Source organism: Limanda limanda, chromosome 12, assembly GCF_963576545.1.
Source record: "Limanda limanda chromosome 12, fLimLim1.1, whole genome shotgun sequence".
NCBI classification, from domain to species: domain Eukaryota; kingdom Metazoa; phylum Chordata; class Actinopteri; order Pleuronectiformes; family Pleuronectidae; genus Limanda; species Limanda limanda.
The window spans coordinates 23,748,315-23,769,119 of record NC_083647.1 but is presented as its reverse complement, the minus strand read 5'-3'; the positions used below and the strand labels follow the sequence as shown (position 1 = coordinate 23,769,119).

The 20,805-nt window shown below is 43.1% G+C and overlaps 2 protein-coding genes across 2 annotated transcripts; both read right to left on the bottom strand.

Moving 5' to 3' along the window:
• Positions 1 to 630: 630 nt before the first annotated feature.
• LOC133015630 (AP-5 complex subunit sigma-1-like) lies at positions 631 to 6,831 on the bottom strand. The gene is made up of 3 exons (XM_061082876.1): positions 6,604 to 6,831; positions 3,469 to 3,763; positions 631 to 1,972 (listed from the first exon to the last, which is right to left on the bottom strand). Exons 1-3 carry the CDS (start codon positions 6,783 to 6,785, stop codon positions 1,844 to 1,846), a joined length of 606 nt encoding a protein of 201 aa, XP_060938859.1. The 5' UTR covers positions 6,786 to 6,831; the 3' UTR covers positions 631 to 1,843.
• A 7,434-nt stretch (positions 6,832 to 14,265) lies between these two features.
• Positions 14,266 to 20,523, bottom strand: cdc25b (cell division cycle 25B). Its single transcript, XM_061082664.1, has 15 exons — positions 20,047 to 20,523; positions 19,870 to 19,952; positions 19,302 to 19,353; positions 18,076 to 18,117; positions 17,902 to 17,935; positions 17,430 to 17,567; positions 16,946 to 17,065; positions 16,717 to 16,851; positions 16,498 to 16,575; positions 16,111 to 16,299; positions 15,756 to 15,860; positions 15,603 to 15,665; positions 15,393 to 15,491; positions 14,875 to 15,120; positions 14,266 to 14,439 (listed from the first exon to the last, which is right to left on the bottom strand). Exons 1-15 carry the CDS (start codon positions 20,238 to 20,240, stop codon positions 14,299 to 14,301), a joined length of 1,719 nt encoding a protein of 572 aa, XP_060938647.1. The 5' UTR covers positions 20,241 to 20,523; the 3' UTR covers positions 14,266 to 14,298.
• Between the last annotated feature and the right edge of the window lie 282 nt (positions 20,524 to 20,805).

Here is a 20,805-nt window from a genome sequence, read left to right as displayed (position 1 = left end):
AATCTGTTAGCAGAGATTGAGAACAAAACAATCCTTGTGATGTTTTCACTAAATTGTACAAATTGTTTTTCTTTTTAAATTCTACACACTGATTTAAAAAAAAGCATCATCTTTACATTCTGGGCTTACTTGAGATTAATTAATTATCAAAATTAAATTATTTCCAGAGGATTCATTGCTTGTACTCTTGCTAAAACCTTTAAAATGTTATTTCTGCAGCCAGGTTACTTCTGAAGGCCACTGCAAGAAAGGTAATTATACCTAATGAATAACCAATCACTTATTTTCTCTAGTTTAATTGGATTATTTATTGATTTGAGTTTTTAAATTTACATTTTGCTCCTCTATAATGGAAAGGAATAATTGTACCTGAATCTTTATCACTTAAACAGCTGATTCAAAATATAAATAACGACTTCAAGTATGAAAGTATAAAACAAACATGGCAACTAATTTAATTAACCATTATTTTATATCCCCATTAGAACTAGTGCCACATAAAAAACATCCCAAAACGCACACGTACATGTAAAGGTGGGGGTGTCCACTTACTTTTGGCAATACACTATGCAACAAATCAAGAATTATATCTCAGACATTCCATATATCAATTTAATAAAATCACACAAAACCACTTTATAATAGGATCAGTGTCGCCCTCTGCTGGTCTTACAGTAGAACCTGTTCACCTGACTTGTTTTTCAGTTTGCAGATGTTTTTATCTGGCTGATGTTGTGTTGTGTTGTTTTTTTTACCCCATGGGAGCAACACAACCTCTAAATCCTTTTTGTGTGATTCATCACTTTAATCTTCAATCCCCTGAGCCTTGTTTTTTGGAAAACACGTCCTGTGTGCTGGAGCTTCACAGAGTACGCCCTGGGTAAGACTAGAAATGAGTTCAATTCTTTAATACAGAAAAAAAAAAAAGAGGAAACAATCAAAGCAACTGATCCTGGCATCCAGACAGATTTCCTTTCCTTGAAATCCCACATGTTTAGTTTTGGATTTGGTTGCCAACACAGAAACTGAGGGTTTAAGATAATTTAATGGGAGCAGGAGAAGGGGGGGGGGGGGTGCTGTCAGAGGTACAACAGATGTTCAGATATGGGAATAGATTTGTTATTTGTTGTCTGAACGTCTGCATGTTTGTTCTTCTTGCCAACATGTCCTCATTCATCCATTGTGTTTTTAAAAATATTTCATGTCATCGCCCGTCTTTCTCCCTTTGTCCTCGCTGTCTCAAGGATTCTGACATATTTGGTTCAAAAAATGATGTTAAACTGGTTTGGCTTTGATTTAGTCTTTTCGGCGGTTTGGCTCCGGTTTCCTCCCACTCTCCTGGAACAGCTCTGCTCGGCTGGAAGTCACGACTCGCCGACAGAGCACTCTCAAGATTCTTTTATACTCGGAGAACTGTCGAAAAGAGCAGGTGAAGTCTTGGTGATCCAAGGTCACGCGTTGACATTTGAAGTGCGGGGAATTAGATAAGTGTCCGTCTCTGATGCGGGTGAGTAGGTCTTAACTGGCCTCTTCAGCCGCACTCTTTAATCTGCCACATTCTCCTTTCCACTCCTCGATTTGACAAACAGGATTTGAACTGAAGCCTCCCACACAGTAAACAGTCAGGAGTGAGCTGCGAGTGGCTGAGGGGGAAATGTTTACCACTCTGTGTGTTTACCACCTCATGTTATCTGAACCAGCAGCTGCCAGTCGTCCGTGCTTCTTCCACCGACGCAGAAGTGTCACCGGAGGTAAACGAGAGTCGACTTGTTTGTTTGAGAACTCGCGGACGCAGCTTCGCACTGGACGTCAGGTGGGCGGAGCCTCGATGGGTCCCGGGGGGTCACTTGGCCATGTAGGCTGCGACGTCCTTCTCCAGACTCTGGGCGAAGCGGTGGTTGAGGAAGAGGAGCTGGCCGTGAGGAAGGAGGCGGCTGAGCAGGGCGTCGATGCGGTTGCTCCTCAGCAGCACCTGGAGGGAGAGTTGCCGTTAGTGACGACTAGGGTTGCAAAATTCTGGGAATATTCAAAGTTGGAAACTTTCCATGGGAATTAACGGGAATTAACGGGAATTAACAGGAAATGTTGTGGGTAATTTATACTAACTGTATTTACCTTGTCATATACAGACATAAATATAAACATTTTGTTTTGTCATAGGCTGATTTGAGCCCTGAGGAAACTTTGGGCACTTGACTATATGCTTCTGCATCGCTGTGTCATTCTTAACATAGGTCTCTGCACAGTATTTGCAAATGTACACAGCCTTTCCTTCTACATTGGATGGGGTGAAATGTCTCCACACATGAGATAGTGCACGTGGCATTGTTCTGTAGAATAAGATGAGAAAAAAGTTTGTAAAAAATCACTAATGCAATGCCAGAGATATAAATAGTTAGCCAAACAATTGGAATCGTCTGTAAAAATATTTTACAATTGATGGATAAATGAATGGAAATAGGCTAGATGAACAGATGAACAATCCTCAATCAGCATGCTAATATATTTTCTCCAGTAATATCATTGAAACTTACCTGACTAGTCCTGCACTCTACAGCAGGCCTCAATCAGCCCTGCTGTAGAGTGAAGGATGCTGGGAGTTATCTGTGCATGTGATGGAAGAATGCACAGTGGAGGGTTGAAATTCAAAATCCAGCATGTGCTGCATTCCATACATCTTTAAAATAGAGTTTTGAATGATGTTTTTATTGCTCAGCGTTTAATTTGCGTAGTTTTTTTTTTTTTTTCAAAATTCCCCAAATTCCCGAGCCAAACTTCTCATGGAAAGTTTCCGGAAATTTACCGTAAACTTTCCGCCCCTTTGCAACCCTAGTGACGACCCCATGCGGACTCAGTAATCATCACTGTTAGTTACAGGTGGTCATGAAAATCTGTTCGGCTGCGATCTTGTGTCACTACAGTTGCCTTGTGCTTTTTACTGCGGATTCCATCAGGTGTAATGAGTTGCTACAGTTGGGAATGAGGCCGGCAGAGCTTGTTTCTGCAGAGGTGAAGTGATCTGATCTCAGTCTAATGAGGCCTGTGAAGAGGCCGTGCTGCAGATACTGTGGGTTTATTTGTCATTGAACACAAATGAGACAAGAACATTTTTTGTAAAAACACATATTCCAAGTACCACTTTCCTCCTGAGGTTTTAACCCAGAGACGGATCTTTTAAAATGTACAGAAGAGGCACAAACATGGTAGAAATTTTGCTTTGCTTATTTTTCCGACTATCTTTCTTTGCACAGAGAGAATCAGGAGCTTTCAAACAAGGTCTGATTCGTCAAGGTTGTGTGAGGAGGACGAGTCTGGTACAGACAAGAAACACGACTGAAGCAGCACCACCAAGGCCAGAGCCTCCCACAGGTGGGACAGAGTATTTTAAAAAGGTTAAATGTTATTTAAAAAGGTTTGAATAAACCTCCTTTAACCCTTTGGTGCCTCCTCTCACAGCAGTGTCCTCACCTCGCTGCCCGGGCCCAGCATGTGCAGGTGCTCCAGGCAGTGTCGGGTCAGGGTCCGGAGGGTTCCCTCGGCCAGCAGCAGGTTCTCGTGGGGCTCGCACACCAGCGTGAAGCCCAGACTCTGGACCCCCAGCCACAGAGCGCTCATCTCCTCAGAGAACGGGTCGCCGGCTCGCAGACGCACCACGCCGCTGCTGGCGTCCTGCAGGGCCAGGGCCTCGTCCCCGGGCAGCGCCTCCCCCGGCGGCCGCCCCCCCGAGGCCTCGCGGGAGAGAGACACCGCGCTCCTCACCTGCCTGAGAGAGAGAGGGAGAGAGAGAGCCACACATGAGCTGATGGCCTCAGGCTTCTTTGTCATAATAACCGTTATTCCCTTCACAAATCACCATAACAGCATTTTCATTCAAATAAGGGAACCAACATACAAATCAAAAGAAAAGACAGAGGAACCATCAAAATATTACAAAGGTTTAAATAAAACAAACGTAACAAACTGTAACTACTGTCTTTACTCGATCACCTGAACTATTTAATGTCTGATTGTTATTTATGAACAGTGCACCAACCACACCAAGGAAATTTCCTGTATGTGCAAATATACTTGGCAAATAAAAAAAAAAGAATTCTGATTCTGATTTTGAATATGATGAGACAGTTTTCTGTTAACTATCTAATCATTGAAGCTCATTGTAAGTCTCTTTGGATAAAAGCATTTCAGGCCTTATTAGACCACCTGAATGAGAACAACTGTAAAATCATACGTTTCCTTCATGTGTTAATAGTTTGTTCATATATGAAATAGAATGTCTCTCAGTAGAGCGCATGCCTCAGCCACGTATAGAGCCGCAAAGCAGGTTTGATTTTTCATCAAGATTTATTAATTATTTCCTGGGAAAAGCTTGAAAATGTCCCATAAAAAGCAAAAAACATCAGTTTTAAAAAGTGCTAAAAGAATTCCTGGATCCCGTCTCTGTTTGTATTTCCACCAGCAACCTTCCACCAAGCTTTGTGGAAATCTGTTCTGTGGTTTTTGCATGATCCCAAACAAACGAATAGAAAACAACACCTCCTCTGCAAAGGTAAATATATACAAATCAAACTGTCGTCAAGCAGCACGACAGGTATCGTCTTTCTCTCCTGCCGCTCGGAGGCGGAGCATTGTCCTTTCACCGCGATAACGAGCAGTTACAGTTTGTCATGTGGGAGGAAAGAGAGGAAGGAGCCTGAACACAAACGAGACGACTGCAGAGAAGATTGACAAGCTCCACCGGTCCATCTGATGCTTTTCACGTAGCGGAGCCTCGGAGGATCAGCAGGAAGCAGACAGACGAGCGGCGGATTGCATCATCACGCTGCTGCTGCTCTTTCACAATCTTCGACATCGCAGAAATGTCGGAAATACACAACATGCAGAGTAAAGAAGTCGATCTTCAACGCCTCAGGCCGAAATGTGAAGGTATGACCTCACGTGTTTGACCTGCCTGTGAAATTTGCTTCTTCTCATACTTTTAATATTGTCTGTGATGTGTTTTCTCCTGAAGCCATGTGGCTGAAAGGTGTAGAAACGATCTCCCCTCAATGACAGACCCTCAGAGACCCTACTTACTTTACCCTCTCACTTACTGGTTTGTCTGCATGTGTGTTATAATAAACTCCTAAAGCAAAGTAAGACGTTCGTCTGATTCATTAGTGGCAAACTCTTGAAGGACATCCCATAATTCCTAACCTGTAGGTATCCTGGTTAACAGATGAGAGACGAGGTCAAGGTTCCTTGAGATAAACGTCACTAAATGTCTTCAACACCACAAGAGAAATGCAGAGTCTGCATTTGAGGGATTAAAGGACGGTTTTAATTGTACATTCACTTTCACAATGAATTGTTGCACAGCTATGTGGCTAATTATTACCAGAGTGATGACTGTAAACCAGCCTGGGGAATCATTACACACAGGGCGTATATTATCATGTTTAGTTTGTGTTCAAACTGTTGATTCAGCTTCTGTCACTAACCGACCAACACACGTGAGTATAGACACAGTTTCAGTTTCTTTGAGTTTCATCACTTTGTGAAATAAATCAATTTAACTTAAATCTCAGTTTTAATTGGAGCAGATTTACATGAGTATGGAAACAATCATGTAGAAGAAAATCCTGCTGAACTCAACCTGTTGGCAGTGTCTAACTAATTAACCAACTATATAATCAACTAAGTAACTCACTCACTCACTAACAGACTAACTATATAACCAACTAACTCACTAATTAACTTACCCACCCCCAGCTAACATACTAACTAACTCACCAACAGACTAACTAACTATATAACCAACAAACTCACTATATAACCAACAAACTCACTCACTAACTTACCCACCCACAGCTAACATACTAACTAACTCACCAGCACACTAACTAGCTCACTCACTAATTCACTAACAGACTAACTAACTATATAACCATCTAACTCACTAATTAACTTACCCACCCATAGGTGAAATAGTAGCTAACTCACTCACTAACTAGCCACCCACTTACTAACCCACGAACTATATAATCAGCTAACTAACTCACTAAATAACTAAATCACTCACTAACTTTATAACCAACTAACTCACTAATTAACTTACCCACCCACAGCTAACATACTAACTAACTCACCAGCACACTAACTAGCTCACTCACTAATTCACTAACAGACTAACTAACTATATAACCATCTAACTCACTAATTAACTTAGCCACCCACAGCTGACATACTAGCTATCTCACTCGCTAACTATACTATATAACCAACTAACTCACTAATTAACTTACCCACCCACAGCTAACATACTAACTAACTCACCAGCACACTAACTAGCTCACTCACTAATTCACTAACAGACTAACTAACTATATAACCAACTAACTCACTAATTAACTTACCCATCCACTGCTGACAAACTAACTCACCCACTCACTTACCAACTAATTAACATACCAACGAATTAACATACTAAATAACCAATTAACTCCCTAACTAACCAGCTCACTCGTTAACTAACTACCCAGCAGACTGACTGGCCCTCTTACTTACTCCCTAACTAACTAACTTACTCCTTAACTAACTAACTATCTAGCTCATCCAGCCGCTCACCTCGCAACCACCGCGGCCTTCTCCCCCCGCAGAAGGCTTCTCTCCGCCGGGCTTCTCTCCCGGAGCTGCCCGGTGAGGAGCCCGTCCCCCGGAGCGAAGAGGCGGCAGTAGAGCAGCCGGCTGTCCCCGGCAGGGAGCTCGGAGAGCGGACACACGCTGTGGATCAGGAAGCATCGGACCATGGTGACGAACCGGTGAAAAGAACAAATACACGATTATCTATTTATTTACACGGAATTCACTTCCGCGTTGGTCAGCTGATCACCGTGGGCTGCCGTTGTTTTGCCTTTTATTCACCAGCAGATGGCGCTGGCTCATTATATTACATAAAGTATTATATTATATTATATTATATTATATTATATTATATTATATTATATTATATTATATTATATTATATTATATTATATTTATTATATTATATCATATTATACTATATTATACTATATTATATTAAATTAAATTATATTATGTTATATCATATCATATTATATTATATTTTATTATATTATAAGTTGTTGTAGATACATTATTTATTTGGAATAAAAAAAACTATTGCCTTCTTAATAAAAAAAGTGACAATTAAATACTTGTATTTCACGTAAATGTAAAAAATAAATAGGCATTTTGTAAAAATAAGATGTGGGGCTGCAAATATAGATTTTTTTTTTAATTATTGAAACATCTGCTGAATAATCATTTATTCTTTGAAATGTCAAACAAATATGTAAAACAGACATTATAACCCACGTTTTCATGTTGTTGGAATAACAATCAACAAACATTAATTAATTAATCAATGAATCAAAGGGACAGGAACATACAGCAGAAATGTTCCCTTAAGTTTCAACTCAGACACTATATCGACTTGTTGATATTAACTGACTAAATCAGGAGGAACTTCCCTTCAGGTCTTATACATTCTGCCTGATATCTTTGTTATTTAAAAATAATTGAACAAAATCTCATTTACTCTTACTTCAAAGCCATGGCCTTATTGTTTTGGGGGTTAGGTTTTATTCTTTTTTATGTTTAATTTGATTAATTCTTTAGTTTGGTTCAGATAAGTTGATAGTTTGAATTTTATTTATTTAAGTCAGATCAACCTGAAGTGAAGAAGTAAAAAAGCAAAGAGGATAAAAGTGTGGAGAGGTGCTGCAGAAGTGGATGAAGTGGAGCGAGCGACCGGAGGCAGCTGCAGAGTTTCTGACTCTCAGCAGACAAACAGAGGCAGCTGCTGATCCAACAGCTGCTGGTCACACTTATGTACGTGTGTGTGTGTGTGTGTTTGATCAGACTGCAGTGATGGAGGGAAACTCTGACTGTGCTCTGTCAACATTTGCTCCCCTGTCGTGTTGACCTCCTCGTCCTTCGTCCCTCACAGACCTGCTGACACAGGAACAGGATCTGAGGAGCTGATGGAGCCATTAGTCTGAGAGATTTCAAAGTAAAAAACTTCTTCTGTTTGGTTTATTGGTAAGTGGCAACGTCAAGGTGCATTACCGACAAAAGAAATAACTTTATTATATCACTAATTGCATCCAACATTAAAATAACATTAAAGGTATGCTATAAATGCTTCATTGTCATGATGCATTGTATATGTTGTGGCCATGTTGAAATGTGCCACACAAAAAAGCTTGCCTTGCCTATGATTACGTCTCATAAAGCTTCCCTACGACAACATTGTCAAAAAACAGATCATAAAAAAGTTTTTTTTAAAAGATCAAAGCAATCAAAAAAATGTTTAATAACAAAAGCAGATATAGGAAAGCAAAAAAATAAAGACATATCTTGGGAAATGTTTAAAGGGCACAAAATCATAAGCTGTGCTTTAGATCAAAGCACAGCTTATGAGTTTTGTTCAAAGCATCCAAAGCACAGTCACAGCTTTTAGATTCTTCAAGCCTTCACAAAGCCGCAGCTGGCTGGAGTGCACCTTGGCACCCGGCCGCCATCACACTGAACAGAAGAGGAAAGCACAAAGTCGTTTTCCCAGGCGTCAGGTTTGAGGGAGAGCGAGAGTTCTCTCTACGCAAATCTGATGGAGAACTCAACGCCAAGCGAGACGTCCCAGGCCGATGAAACCACCAGAACAATCCAGGACCTTGTTGCCCTCCTGACGGAGAAGGTCCTGACCGACTTTGGAGTGGTGATCCAAACAGACGACTCCCAGCAATGGGACGACTACATCACACGAGTAACCAAAAAGACGATGGAGGGGCTCAACATTAATCCGGGAGCCTACATCATCTTAAAGGTGCCCGATGCTGTGGTGGCGGACCTCAGAAAGGGACAGTGTGGGACAGATGTGATGGCGGCTGCCTGGCCCCTGCAGGATGCGGGTCTGGAGGAGGCTCTGGTGCAGTGTTTGAAGAAGCACCTCAAGAAGCAGCACCGTAGGCAGCGGTGTTGTTATCTTTATAAGAAAATCTACAGCCATGAGCGTACAGAGGATCTATTTTGGGCTTTTTTGAAGTTCAGTTTTTTCTCAGTTTCTCTAGTTGTGATGTTCTTATTCTGAGCTCTATTTATTTATTTATTTTATTCTTTTATTTATTCTGAACTCTTCGCCCCTATATGGGGAGAGAGAATGGGGTAATAACTCCATATCAGTGAGGTCTGTGTGACCACCATCTTTTATCTGGAGTTTTGTCTTCTCAAAATCCAAGTCTGGACGATAACATTTTCAATAAATGTCCAAAAAAAACATCCGTACTAGTGCGGTGCCTGTTGTTAACCTGCCTGATTTCTCCGGAGCTACTTCAGAATTATTCCAGAATAAACAGCTCTACGATGTTCTGTGACTTTTTGATTGTTTTGGTGCTGGATGTTGTGTGCCGACGTTTTTATAAACAGTCTCTGGTGCAGAAGAAACGTTGAACAACCCCGTCCTCCGCTGACTGCTGCAAAGCGCTGATTGCCATCTTCATTTCATTAATATTAACATATCGCATGTCCAAAGTGCACCAAATTCTGAAACACTTCTCTGGGCCATTAACTACACAAGCCAAGTGTGAAGCCGATAGGATGAACAGATTGCGAGACATGCGTTCCACATACATACAGACAGAGATCTTGCTGGTCTGGAACTAGGAAACTCAAATCCTGAAGTACAAGTACCTCAGATTTGTAAATGTACATGTACTGTACTTGAGTAGAATTACCTTTTCACTAATCCTGTGTCTGTAAAGGATTGTAGGGCAGGACAAAGTTAAACTAGATTGAATGCATGTTTTTTTTAAATGCCAGATTGTTGTACAGGATTTCCAGAAACGGGGGAAACCTCCCCCAGTGTTCAGCCTTTAGTCATTTCATCAGAATTCATGTTGAGCATTGTTTCTGCAGCACCCGCCCTGTGTGTAATGATTACCCAGGCTGGTTTACAGTCATCACTCTGAACGAGGCCGGGTCGCGGCAGGTAATAATTAGCCACATAGCTGTGCAACAATTCATTGTGAAAGTGAAGCCTGATTTCACTGAGTTTCCAGTGGAGGTTCACACGCAACCTGCTCGTGCCACAGGAAGAGTCTGAGCAGGTCTCAGTGATTCTGAAGTATGAGTCACGAGTTCTTTCTGCAGAAGAAGCTGAACAAGAACAACAACCGGATTTGAGTGAAGAGCGATCAGCCAATAGCGTGGAGCGATGACGGCGAGGCCCGCTAGTTTGAAATAAAGGAAACTAACGACAACACTCAGCAGTCCACCGAACTATGTTTTTGTCTGTCGGGGGAAATGAAAACATCCTCTATCTGCAGGGAGGACGTGCAGAGAGCAAAAACACAAGCTGAGAAGAGGAAACAATCTAGATCACAAGTTACCGATCCTCAAAAGCACAAAAACAGGAAGTTAAATGCACCACGTCCCACACCCATCCCCTGAAACCACAGGGTTGGGCACCAGCCTGCTGCTTAGAACCTGGTTTCACAGGCCGGCTCGTCAGGTTGTCGTCAGTGTCAACAAGTCACAGCAAACAGCGGGTTTACAGGTGAACGCCTGCAGGACCCCGGGCAGGGGGGGTGTCCATCAGGACAGGCTGGGACCAGGAGGTGGATTCACAAAGGAGAGATGGTGATATGAAGGGCGTGGTGGTCGGAGGTTTGAGAGCAGCTCTGCCTGTGATCACGTAGAGAGATGGAGGTTTTCCATCATCTTGCATCAGGGTGAATTCTCTGGTTTTAGAAAGTAACACAATGAACAAAGTTGTTTAACAATGTCATTAATTCAGTAGATCAGCAATACGATCCCATATACATATCTTATCTATACTTTTTTATTTCTTTATTTCATATGTATCAGTATACAAACATGTTAATATGATTTATAGCAGCATGCAATGTAGATGTCATGAAATATTCAGTGTTTATCAATGTGAATTGTCCAAAATTCGAATCTCTCCTATGAAGATATATTCTATACGTCTAAAACTGTTTATTATAAAATAACTATAATTATTAATAATAATTATTTTGTGCATACAGCTGCTCACAGTAGTTGTAATTGTTAACAATTATATCAATATATGCAAATATCTGCTAATGATATAGTGTTATAAAGTGTTTAAATACTGATTACAAATGCTACTTAAGGGGAATTAATTAAAGTAAACCATATGCGTCCATATTAAAGACTGTACATCAAGATGAGTGAAATGTCTCCACTTCATCACACCATCCAGAACTGAAGCCAAACATATCCAATCTTGTGCTGTTGATGTCAAAATGTTGTTTTGAAATGATTTCATATCGAAGGGGGTTAGCATCTTTTCTGATGTTTCCTTTATATTGGCTTGAATACTTGAATCTCCGTCTCCTAATTGAAGGGGTTTGAGTGTGTGTTTTCTTTTCTTTTGGGGGGGGGGTCTGCAGAAGACTCATCTACATTTGAACTCCGACTGTTGAAATGGAAAAAGGAAGCTTGTATTGAAAGGCTGCTACATTGTGTCGGCCTCATTTAAAAGTGTGAGGCTCCTCGAATCCCCGCAACTGCTCGGTTCTCCGTCCTGTTCAGAGGAAAACCGGCAGCTTAATAACGAGAAGGGCAGATGTTCCAAATCCAAGTCTGGGAGATAACTTTTTCAATAAATATCCAAAAAAACATCCGTAATAGTGCAGTGCCTGTTGTTAACCTGCCTGATTTCTCTGGAGCTACTTCATAATTATTCCAGAATAAACAGCTCTACAATGTTCTGTGCCTTTTTGATTGTTTTTGTGCTGGATGTTGTGTGCCGAGGTTTTATAAACAGTCTCTGGTGCAGAAGAAACGTTGAACCCCGTCCTCCGCTGACTGCTACAAAGCACTGATTGCCATCTTCATTTCATTAATATCAACATATCGCATGTCCAAAGTGCACCAATTTCTTAAAACACTTCTGTGGGCCATTAACTACACACAAGCCAAGTGTGAAGCCGATAAGATGAACAGTTTTTGAGACTTGCGTAGAACAGGGCAGAAGTTCTCTTAGGGATCGCTGAGACAAAAGTGTCCCAGCTGTGTTCGATCTTGGGATATAATCTTTCAGTTAAATGTGTTCACAAGACGACCAGCAGACTCTCCCAGCTGGAAAATGTTGGCTTGAACTTAGTCTTCAGACGTCCATCTGAGCACAAAGACTCATCCTCTCTCTCCCAGAGCCACATGGCCGCTGGGAAACTGCCGGATTTTAAACTTTGGTCACATGCCAGGAGGGAGCAGGGGGCGGGAGCTGTGCTTTTTTAAACCTCTGTCAGCTCAGTCACGTGTTTACAGCTCACGGATTGTTTTCCCTCCTGCAACAGAACTGTTACCCTCCTGTCAGGACTTGTCAGGCGCTGCCTCCCCAGAGCCACTCCCTCAGCACACAGGAATGTGGCTGTATGTGTCTGTGTGTGCGTGTGTGTGATCACGTGCTGCTGCAGCAGACAAGAAACTCCCATCATCGGCTGCAGCGGGAGGATTTGAAATCACAGGAAGTGCTCTGTGTGTGTCTCCACTGCACAGAGCGGAGACCAAACACAACGGCCATTCTTAGATTTCAAATGTGGAAAATTACATTTGCTTTGACTGAGTCCAACATCAGAGGCCTGTTATCAGCTTTACACTCAACTTTCATAAAACAGAAAAGTTCTGTTTAAATGTGGACTAAAAAGTATGATTTTCATTGGGATCTCATTTTCCAGTTTTCCAATTATGCATTTATATAGTGTCAGGAAAGACACGCCTTCAGATCCCAAAGTGACAAATCACACTTTTGAACATTTAAAATGCTTTAATTTGTTGAACCAACAGAGAAAAGTAACAAATCCTCACATTTGAGAACCAGGATCAAGAGAATGTTCAAGGGTTTGTTATATCTATATAGTTCAGATATGAAGCTGAATTAAGGAATAGGGCTGGGTATGAAAACAGAATAATTCCAGTGTCTTGTAAAACACATTTTGTATCACCAAGTACCAAACTTTTGAGTCCTAACAGTTTACTTGAAGATTACATTTACTTTGTTTAGATAGTTATATATCACCAGTATAAGATTTTCATATTTAGGTTTAGCTTTTTTCCTCAAAATCCACATTTTTCCATCATGGGCTGTAAAATAGACAACATTCGAAATGTCTGGTGGCTATAGTGTTAAACCATACAACCATCATTCAAGTATCTGTACCCAGTCCTACCTAAAATAACATCCACAGCACAAAACCCCTCGATTGTTAGAAAACACAACATCCTCTTTGAAACACACTGGGTCTTTATTTCAGCGGGGGCCCCCCCCACGAGCCTGAACCACCCGGTTCATATCAAACTGACTCATTCGCTCTGCAGAGGGTAAAACATCTCTTTACATTTTAAGGAATTCAAAGCTGAACAAAATGGTGTTTCCAAGATTAAAAATCCTCTCACACTTGCTGACCTGCAGCATTGGGGGAAAACAAAAAAAAAAAATCTCACTGCAAAGTTAACAGGAAGCTTGTTTGCTTTGGTTTCTTCTGATGGAGAAAATTAAAAAACAAAAACAAATATTGCAACCAATCAGGAAGAAAACAGCTCTGCATGAATCTAACTTTAACAAATTGTTTTGAAAGTTGAAATACGTCTGGAGAGAGTCGTGCTTTCACAACCAATGTCTAAATTTGGGGGGGGGGGGGTCGAAGAAAATTCATTAAAATTATATTAAAAAAAGCAGTATCAAAAAAGCACCTCATTATTTTAGGTTTTTGATTCAAGTGCTAAAATAAGGTGGAAAATGAAGAAGGCAGTGAAAGTAAAACATAAAACCCAGTGAGGAGACAGAAAGACACGTGAGATTTGGCAGAATGGTTCGGCCGTGGCTCGGCACGCTGGCAGTGATCTGTGCTTCTTACGTCAGCGTCATGCTAAAGGTAAAACCGGCAGTAGGTCCAAGTGTTTGGTTTATAAAAGATCACAGTGCTTCAGATCCTCTTAATCAAATCTGCACTGCACCTCCACGTCTTCAGGGCGCAAGGTTCATCACTTCACGTCTTTACCTCTTTAAATTTGCATAAATAACAATTTGTGATAGTTACATGACATAATTGAGTCTTAAAATCCCAGTTTTGTTGGTGCGATTCCAGAAACGTTATGTCCGTGTGGGTGGGGCCAGACCTCAGGCTCTGAGAGAAATTTGCATTTTGCAGTCCATTCGGGTGGGGGGGGGGTGGGGTCGGGATGGCAGAGTGTTTGAGGCAGTTCGGGAGGCGCTCAAAGCTTCTTCAGTCGGCTGTACATGTCTCTCTTGCTGCGCTCCCCGGCCCAGGTGCGACTCTTCAGGCGGAACTTCCTCAGGTCTTCCTTGTAGTCCTCGTGGTGCATGGGCCGGTACGACTGAGGTTCACATTGCAACTGCAGAGGAAGACAAGGAGACAGGTTCAGAGAGCAGAACAGCCACCGAGGACTTTGTCCATCAACGTGTGAAAGGGACGTTCGTCCAACGAGAGAAATCCTGTCCACCTTCTAGCCTCTTTGTTAACGCACATTGAGACATTCGAAAGATCGAGGAAGGATTTTAAGCAGACAGTCGAGGATCTAGAACAAGCTTTAAACTGACACCGCTTGTGGCTGGTTGTTCTACAATTTAAAGAAATACTGATAATTGTATTTTGGATATGGACAATGCCAAAGTAACTTTTCACTTCACTTTAGTCTGTGTACCTATGGTTGATGAACACCAGGTATTCCAGTCGTGCAGTCTCAAGTTTCAAGATTGTCAGATATAAAAACAGGGTGTCATATCACAGTAGCCAAAAGCCCAAGTGCAATCTCAAAAGATAAGCTCACCTGAAAATGAGGGAAGAACTCCTTGTATCCTCCTTTGAGGATGTAGAGCTCGGGGTAGTGGAGCTCCGGGTACTCGTTCATGGCGCGGTCTTGCTTCCTGACGAACTGGCACATCCGAGGGCCGCGCTCCGACGAGAACTCGCAGTGGAAGACGATGATGACTCGTTTCTCCGAGGAGGACGGGATGATTGGGGTCTTGAGGAGGAAATCCTCCACATGCTCCTCCTGGTGCAGGTTCAGCGCTCCCTGACACAACAGACGAAAACCAACACTCAATTTATTACAGTCGATGTTGAGTCCTTTCTCAACTTTTATACCCGGTCAAATGAAGTCCCTACAAATGAGACATTCAATAGCAGGGAAGAATGAGTTCATTACTTGACCACCAGGTCTTAACGGCAACAATTTTTTATACACGCTCAATCATTTATTTATTTTCAATGGGACCATTTTGTTGTAGCTCTATTTGGCCCTTTTATAAATCAGTAAATGTCACATGCAGGCATATGTAGACTCACCTGGATGTGTCCTCCCTCAAACTCGTAGGGATAGCGACAGTCAATGACAATCACTCGCTCAACTAGATGGTCAAACTGGCCAGTCAGAGCGGACACCATCTGAAGACCAGAAGAATCACATTATTTTTGTTTATATGTGAAATCACATGCAGTAAAACACCAAATCTGTTGTCAGGTCAAAGAGAAAAGCAGCAAAGTTCGTCTACTCACCATCTCTGGGGTAATGTACTTGAGGTCTTGATGTTTGCCTTCCACCGTGGGTAATACAAAAGGCTACAGAAGGAAATAGGATTAGAAAGGCTCATTTCACATAATTAAAGTCAGTGTTAAGAAAACAGTTGGAGATTCTTCAGTCTTCCTCACCTTGGTGAAATCTCCTATCAGATCCTTAGAGCTGTCCTCACTGTCCAGCAGCTTCTCGATGTCGGTCTGACAGAAGGATTTGGATCTCTGGAACAAGGAGCAGCCCTGGAAGGAGACGAGGGAGAGACTTAGGAGGACGGTTGACGAGAAGTTTGGTCATTTGAAACCGCCTTTAAAAACCAGAGACAATAGTCTCAGCAGAAGAAATAATTTTTCCACTGCAACAAAGAAGGCAAGAGATGCAAATTGTGCTTTTGTTGTAAACCTACGAAGACGCTATAATTTCTACTCGTTAATTAGTAGAATTAGTGTCCTGCTGCCTTCATGCGAATGTAAGAGTGCAGTGATGACTCACCATTCGTGGGGATTCTGGGTTTTGCTCCAGGCTGGTGACTTGTGTTCCTGCCACGCTGCGTCGGCGTTTCACCCTGACCGGCGTGACGTCGTCCCCGGGGCAGTCGGGGCGCTTGGCACAGGGCCGGGACAGTGGACTGGGCATGGAGGGCGAGCGAAACAAGCTCCGCGGCCGGCAGCGAATCACAGGCTGAAGGAGACAAATTACATTTTCAGCTTTTAGATTGATGAATGAAAGTGGGCCCAACACAAAGACAATCCTGCCATAATTCCTGCTTCTATTTTAGAAATAAATCACATGTTTGAAGCTGCTGAAGTGACACTGCTTTGCTCCTTGAACTCTACTCAGACAAATATATAGAGATCTAGTGTTAGTGCTTCGACTTACAGAGTCTTCTCCTGAACTGTCAGAAACCAGTGGGGCAGTGAGCAAGCTGGCCATTCCCATCGGCATCCCAGAGTCATTCTGTAGGCGATAGAGACGTCAGAAAATTATTGCAAATACAAGTTTATATGAATTTTATACAGGTTATAAATGAGGAATCATGTGGTTCTTAAAGTAAAACTGTAAGAATGAATTCAGTTCTTTAAAGTTACGGGGTCTCACCTCCATGTTGTCATCCAGAACACCAAAAAATCCATCATCGTCATCTTCGTTGAGAGAGCTGCCAGAGGAGCGTCTCTGGAACACCGGGCTGGAGTCAAAAAAGTCCAGCTGCTGGATTGGAGGAGGTGAGGAAAACTGGACAAAGTAGAGAGAGGGGAGAAAGGTGTTATATTTCTAGAAGGAGGTTTTAAACCAAAGAGGGAAAGCAACCTTTCAGGTGTCGGCATACCATGAGCGCTGGTGCTGAGCTGGGGCGGCGAGCGAAGGCGTCTTTAGACTGTCCACCGTGGAAGGAGCGCAGCCGACACCGGGACACTGGTTTGGTTGGTTTCTTGAATTCAAAGCCCTCCTGGAAACACATTAACACAAAAGGTTAAAGCTCAACACTTTCCAGGAAGCATTGCCAACAACTATTCTACAGTTCAACACTTTCATAGGTCAATATCTATTTGCTACACACCATGTGTCCTCAGGTGATGTCCTGTAGTGGAGTGAACCCTTTTTTTAACTAAACTAAAATTAAACATCAACCAAAAGCCAAATGAAGCAATTTTCTTCACCGTTTCAAAAGATCAGCTTCCTGAGCATTACATTATTTATTAAGCTTCTGTATCTAACCAGGATATTGTGAGTTTAACAGTAAGTTAAAAAACAAATTAAAAACACCTTCTCGTTAATGTGTTCCACCAAAAAAGGCAAACAACACCACTGACCTCCGGCATGTTTTCTTTGTTTTCGTGTTGACAGGAGGAGGCGGCATTAGTTTGGGAGGGTTGTTGTCCGAATATTCCATAGCGATGAGAATCTGTTTCCTGTCCTTTTAGAGATGGACTGAAACCCAGGAGCTGGAGCTGAGAGGGAAGGAGAAAAGAGACTTGGTTAAAAAGCTGCTGAGGTTGGACACTGGAGGACGATGAGCACTAGTAGAGTTGAAAACTAAATCTTGTTCCCAGACCCAGCTGCAAGTTGATATTTTTTAACTTTCACGTATGCATGGTCCTCCATTCTCTCTAGTCTTGTGTATTGAATCATCAATCTGTGACAGTTCTGAAGGTACATTTGGAGATTCACTTTAAAGTGATCTGGATGCTTGATAACCAAACAGGCAACCATCTGACAGAATCATACAACCTGGAGCATCAGTGAGAAATGAAATCCAAAGGCAAATATCACAACTCTACTTACTGGCAATGAGTTGATTCTTCGAATTGGTATCTTCCTTTAATTGATAGAAAGGAGGAGAAGCATTCAGTACAAATAAAACAATAAAAAACACTTTAGGTTTGTGTTGAAAAATAGTCCATCAAATAAGGTGCACTGGTGCAATGATTTTAGAATATTGACTGGAAAGCAACTTACTCGTTGACAACTCTTCTCGACTGTTGAATTGCTCTTTCAAATCTGTACCGGGAACAAAGAGACACCATTCAGAATTGATAGGTATTGGTTGAAATGTTTCAAGACCGAGCTGCGCAATAAGAAGAAGTAACTGGTGTGTGTAATAAAACCCACTTTGGAAAGAGGCTGAAAAGCCTTAATTGCCAGTCCAGACCCCGTGTGCCCATTAACTACAAAGAATCTCCGGCTCTATTGAGAATCCCAGAGGAACGGTTGGATTAGATGGGCGAGTGCACAGAAGCAAGAGGTGGTCTTTGCACTGGAGTGATGCCCACCTGTATGCTAAATAAGTCTGAGTGCAGAGCCCAGTGTTCGGCTCAGGAGGGGAAGGGATGCCGAGATCAGCTAATCTACCATATGCCTGCTGGAGCCGAGGCCGCCAGCCCCTGTGCTGCAAGGGTCCTTTGTTTGTCGAGGGGGAGCGTGTCCCATTCAATGCAGAGCAGAAGGAGGGAGGGCAGTTGTTCTCGGGGGGTGCCCTCGTTTCTATAGCCCTGATGCAGAAGAAACTCCTGCCCCCTCTTTACTATTGAAATAACAGTGTATAGGGAGAGTGTGCCAAAACCCAGAGGGGATGGGCCATCATTAAACCCAAGCGCAGGCCATTTCTCCCCCCATCCAGGAAACCTCCTAGCAACCAAACAGCTGTGGAGGGGGTGAATGAGGTCTCGGGGACCAAATGCTTCTGTGAAGGAACTCGCACATCAGACGGCGGCAGATGTCTGCAGAAACTCAGAACTTAGACAAGGGCCACCCAAGATAAAGCAGCTGACCTGGAACAGATAACAATGCTATGGACAAGAGCTCTGTCCCCTTCTGCTTTGGATCAGCTCCGGCAAAATGGATAAATTTCCCTATAGGAAATCTAACATGCTAAATAAAAAGTGTTGTTAACTCTAACATTCCAGCCCACAGGTTCTTTTCACTTAACTTTAAAAAACAAAGAAAGTTAAGCCAACATGTCTTATTGGCTAATCTGCTTAGTAAAAAAATCTGTGAACCTCTCGTTTTAAATCCAACGGTAAAAACATATAATCCTACAAATTAGAAACTGGTGCTTGGTTCAGCTGTGAGCCCGAGGCCACGGTGGTGGAGGGGATTGGGAGGTGTGGGGGGGTGATAATCTGAGGGGCACAGCTCACAGGCTGATTGATTGAAACAGACGTGATGGGGACAGTGCAACTTACGTGTCCTCCACTTCCACGGCGTCCATGGGGCTCGGGGGATCCATGCCGAGGCCTGAAGAGAAAGACAGGGGTCAGAGATCGATACCGGCCCCCCAACAAACCACTGGTGGATTAGACCCATGGCTGGTGGAATCTACACTGTTTACCAGTTTAACCCAGGGGGAAGTGTGTGATGAATGCAGCTGTGCATTAAAATAATTGGATCTGCAATACTTTATCAATCAAGATTTAAACTAGAATGATAATTTAGTCTAGAAAAATGTCAAATTGTTAAAGATTGGAGATGCTGGGTCCTTAAGCCCTAAAGATAATGTTGCTGAAGCCTAAGTTTATAGTTAATAAATCACAATGTGAAATAGGGAACAGACTTATGTAAAACATGTGTGTGCGAGTAATTAAAATAAACGTATCCCTGTAATGAACCATCATTAACAGTCCAGATCCCATGAGCACTTCTTAAGTTATCTTTTAAAATGCATGACTGTGAATCAGTGGCACATCGGGCCCTAGGGCGTCATTAGTAGCGGCATCAATTAGCACAGACAATGGGTTTTCATGGTTTGCTCACCGGCATCAGATGAGACGTCAGAGGCGAAGGAGGGAACCTTCTCCAGCCGGGGTTGCTTTCTCCTCTTCGGGGTATCACAGAGGCTGAGGGACGGACACACAACAGGCAAAACAATGGCGTGAGCACCGACCCACTGGATCACAAGAAACAACACAAGTACACACAACACAACACTACCTTCCGAGTACGGCGAGGTTGTCCAAGTCCAGCGCCAGGTTGGTGACCGGGGACAGCACCGCCGCGGGTCCGGGGGAGAACAGGGTCCTGCAGTGCGGCGACGACAGCGAGGAAAGGCCGGGGATCGCGTCGGGCCTACTTTTCAAAACGGTGTTAACGGGGCTGGCCTGGTCGAACAGATTCACCGACTCCATGGCTGGGTGTCCGGCGGGTGTAGATCCAGCAGTGAGGGGGGGGGGGGGGTTGAGTTTGAATGTCCCAACAAAGCGAAGCAAGCAGGACGGTGCTAATCCAGGAAGCTAACCAGGAAGCTAACCAGCTAGCTAGCTCCGGGGGACATTTGAGGAGGCGACGGAGCCTGGGAATCGCCCGGACGTGACCGTGTGGTTCTGGGGGTAAAGTGTGTAAACCGGGTGGAGCAGTGGCATTGAACCCACGGTGCTCAGCAGCAGCAGCTCGGCGGCCTCTCTCTCTCTGACAGCCGCTGGTCTCTGGGACTCGCTTCCGGATGCTGATGGTATTTATGTTCAAAATGAAACTCCGGAGCGCCAACCTCTCAGCCAATCAGCGGCCGTGTATTATAGCGACGACCAATCAGAGCGCGGGTTACTTCTGACGCGGTTGTCATCGTGCAGAGGAAGGAGGATGTGACACAATCCTTCAAATGTTCCATCTTTTGTTCTCACCCCCTCGGCTGAGGCCGCAGACCACGACCACCGGATTATTCAACCCGGATTCTCACACTTGCATCCCCGCTAA

Coding starts and splice junctions, on each gene's coding strand:
- LOC133015630 (XM_061082876.1), bottom strand. CDS start 6,785: ATGGTCCGATGCTTCCTGATCCACAGCGTGTGTCCGCTCTCCGAGCTC. Junction 3,764..6,603: donor AAGGCCGCGGTGGTTGCGAG/GTGAGCGGCTGG, acceptor TCTCTCTCTCAG/GCAGGTGAGGAGCGCGGTGT. Junction 1,973..3,468: donor TGCTGGGCCCGGGCAGCGAG/GTGAGGACACTG, acceptor CTCTCCCTCCAG/GTGCTGCTGAGGAGCAACCG.
- cdc25b (XM_061082664.1), bottom strand. CDS start 20,240: ATGGAGTCGGTGAATCTGTTCGACCAGGCCAGCCCCGTTAACACCGTT. Junction 19,953..20,046: donor AACCTCGCCGTACTCGGAAG/GTAGTGTTGTGT, acceptor TCCGTCCCTCAG/CCTCTGTGATACCCCGAAGA. Junction 19,354..19,869: donor TGACGTCTCATCTGATGCCG/GTGAGCAAACCA, acceptor CTTTCTCTTCAG/GCCTCGGCATGGATCCCCCG.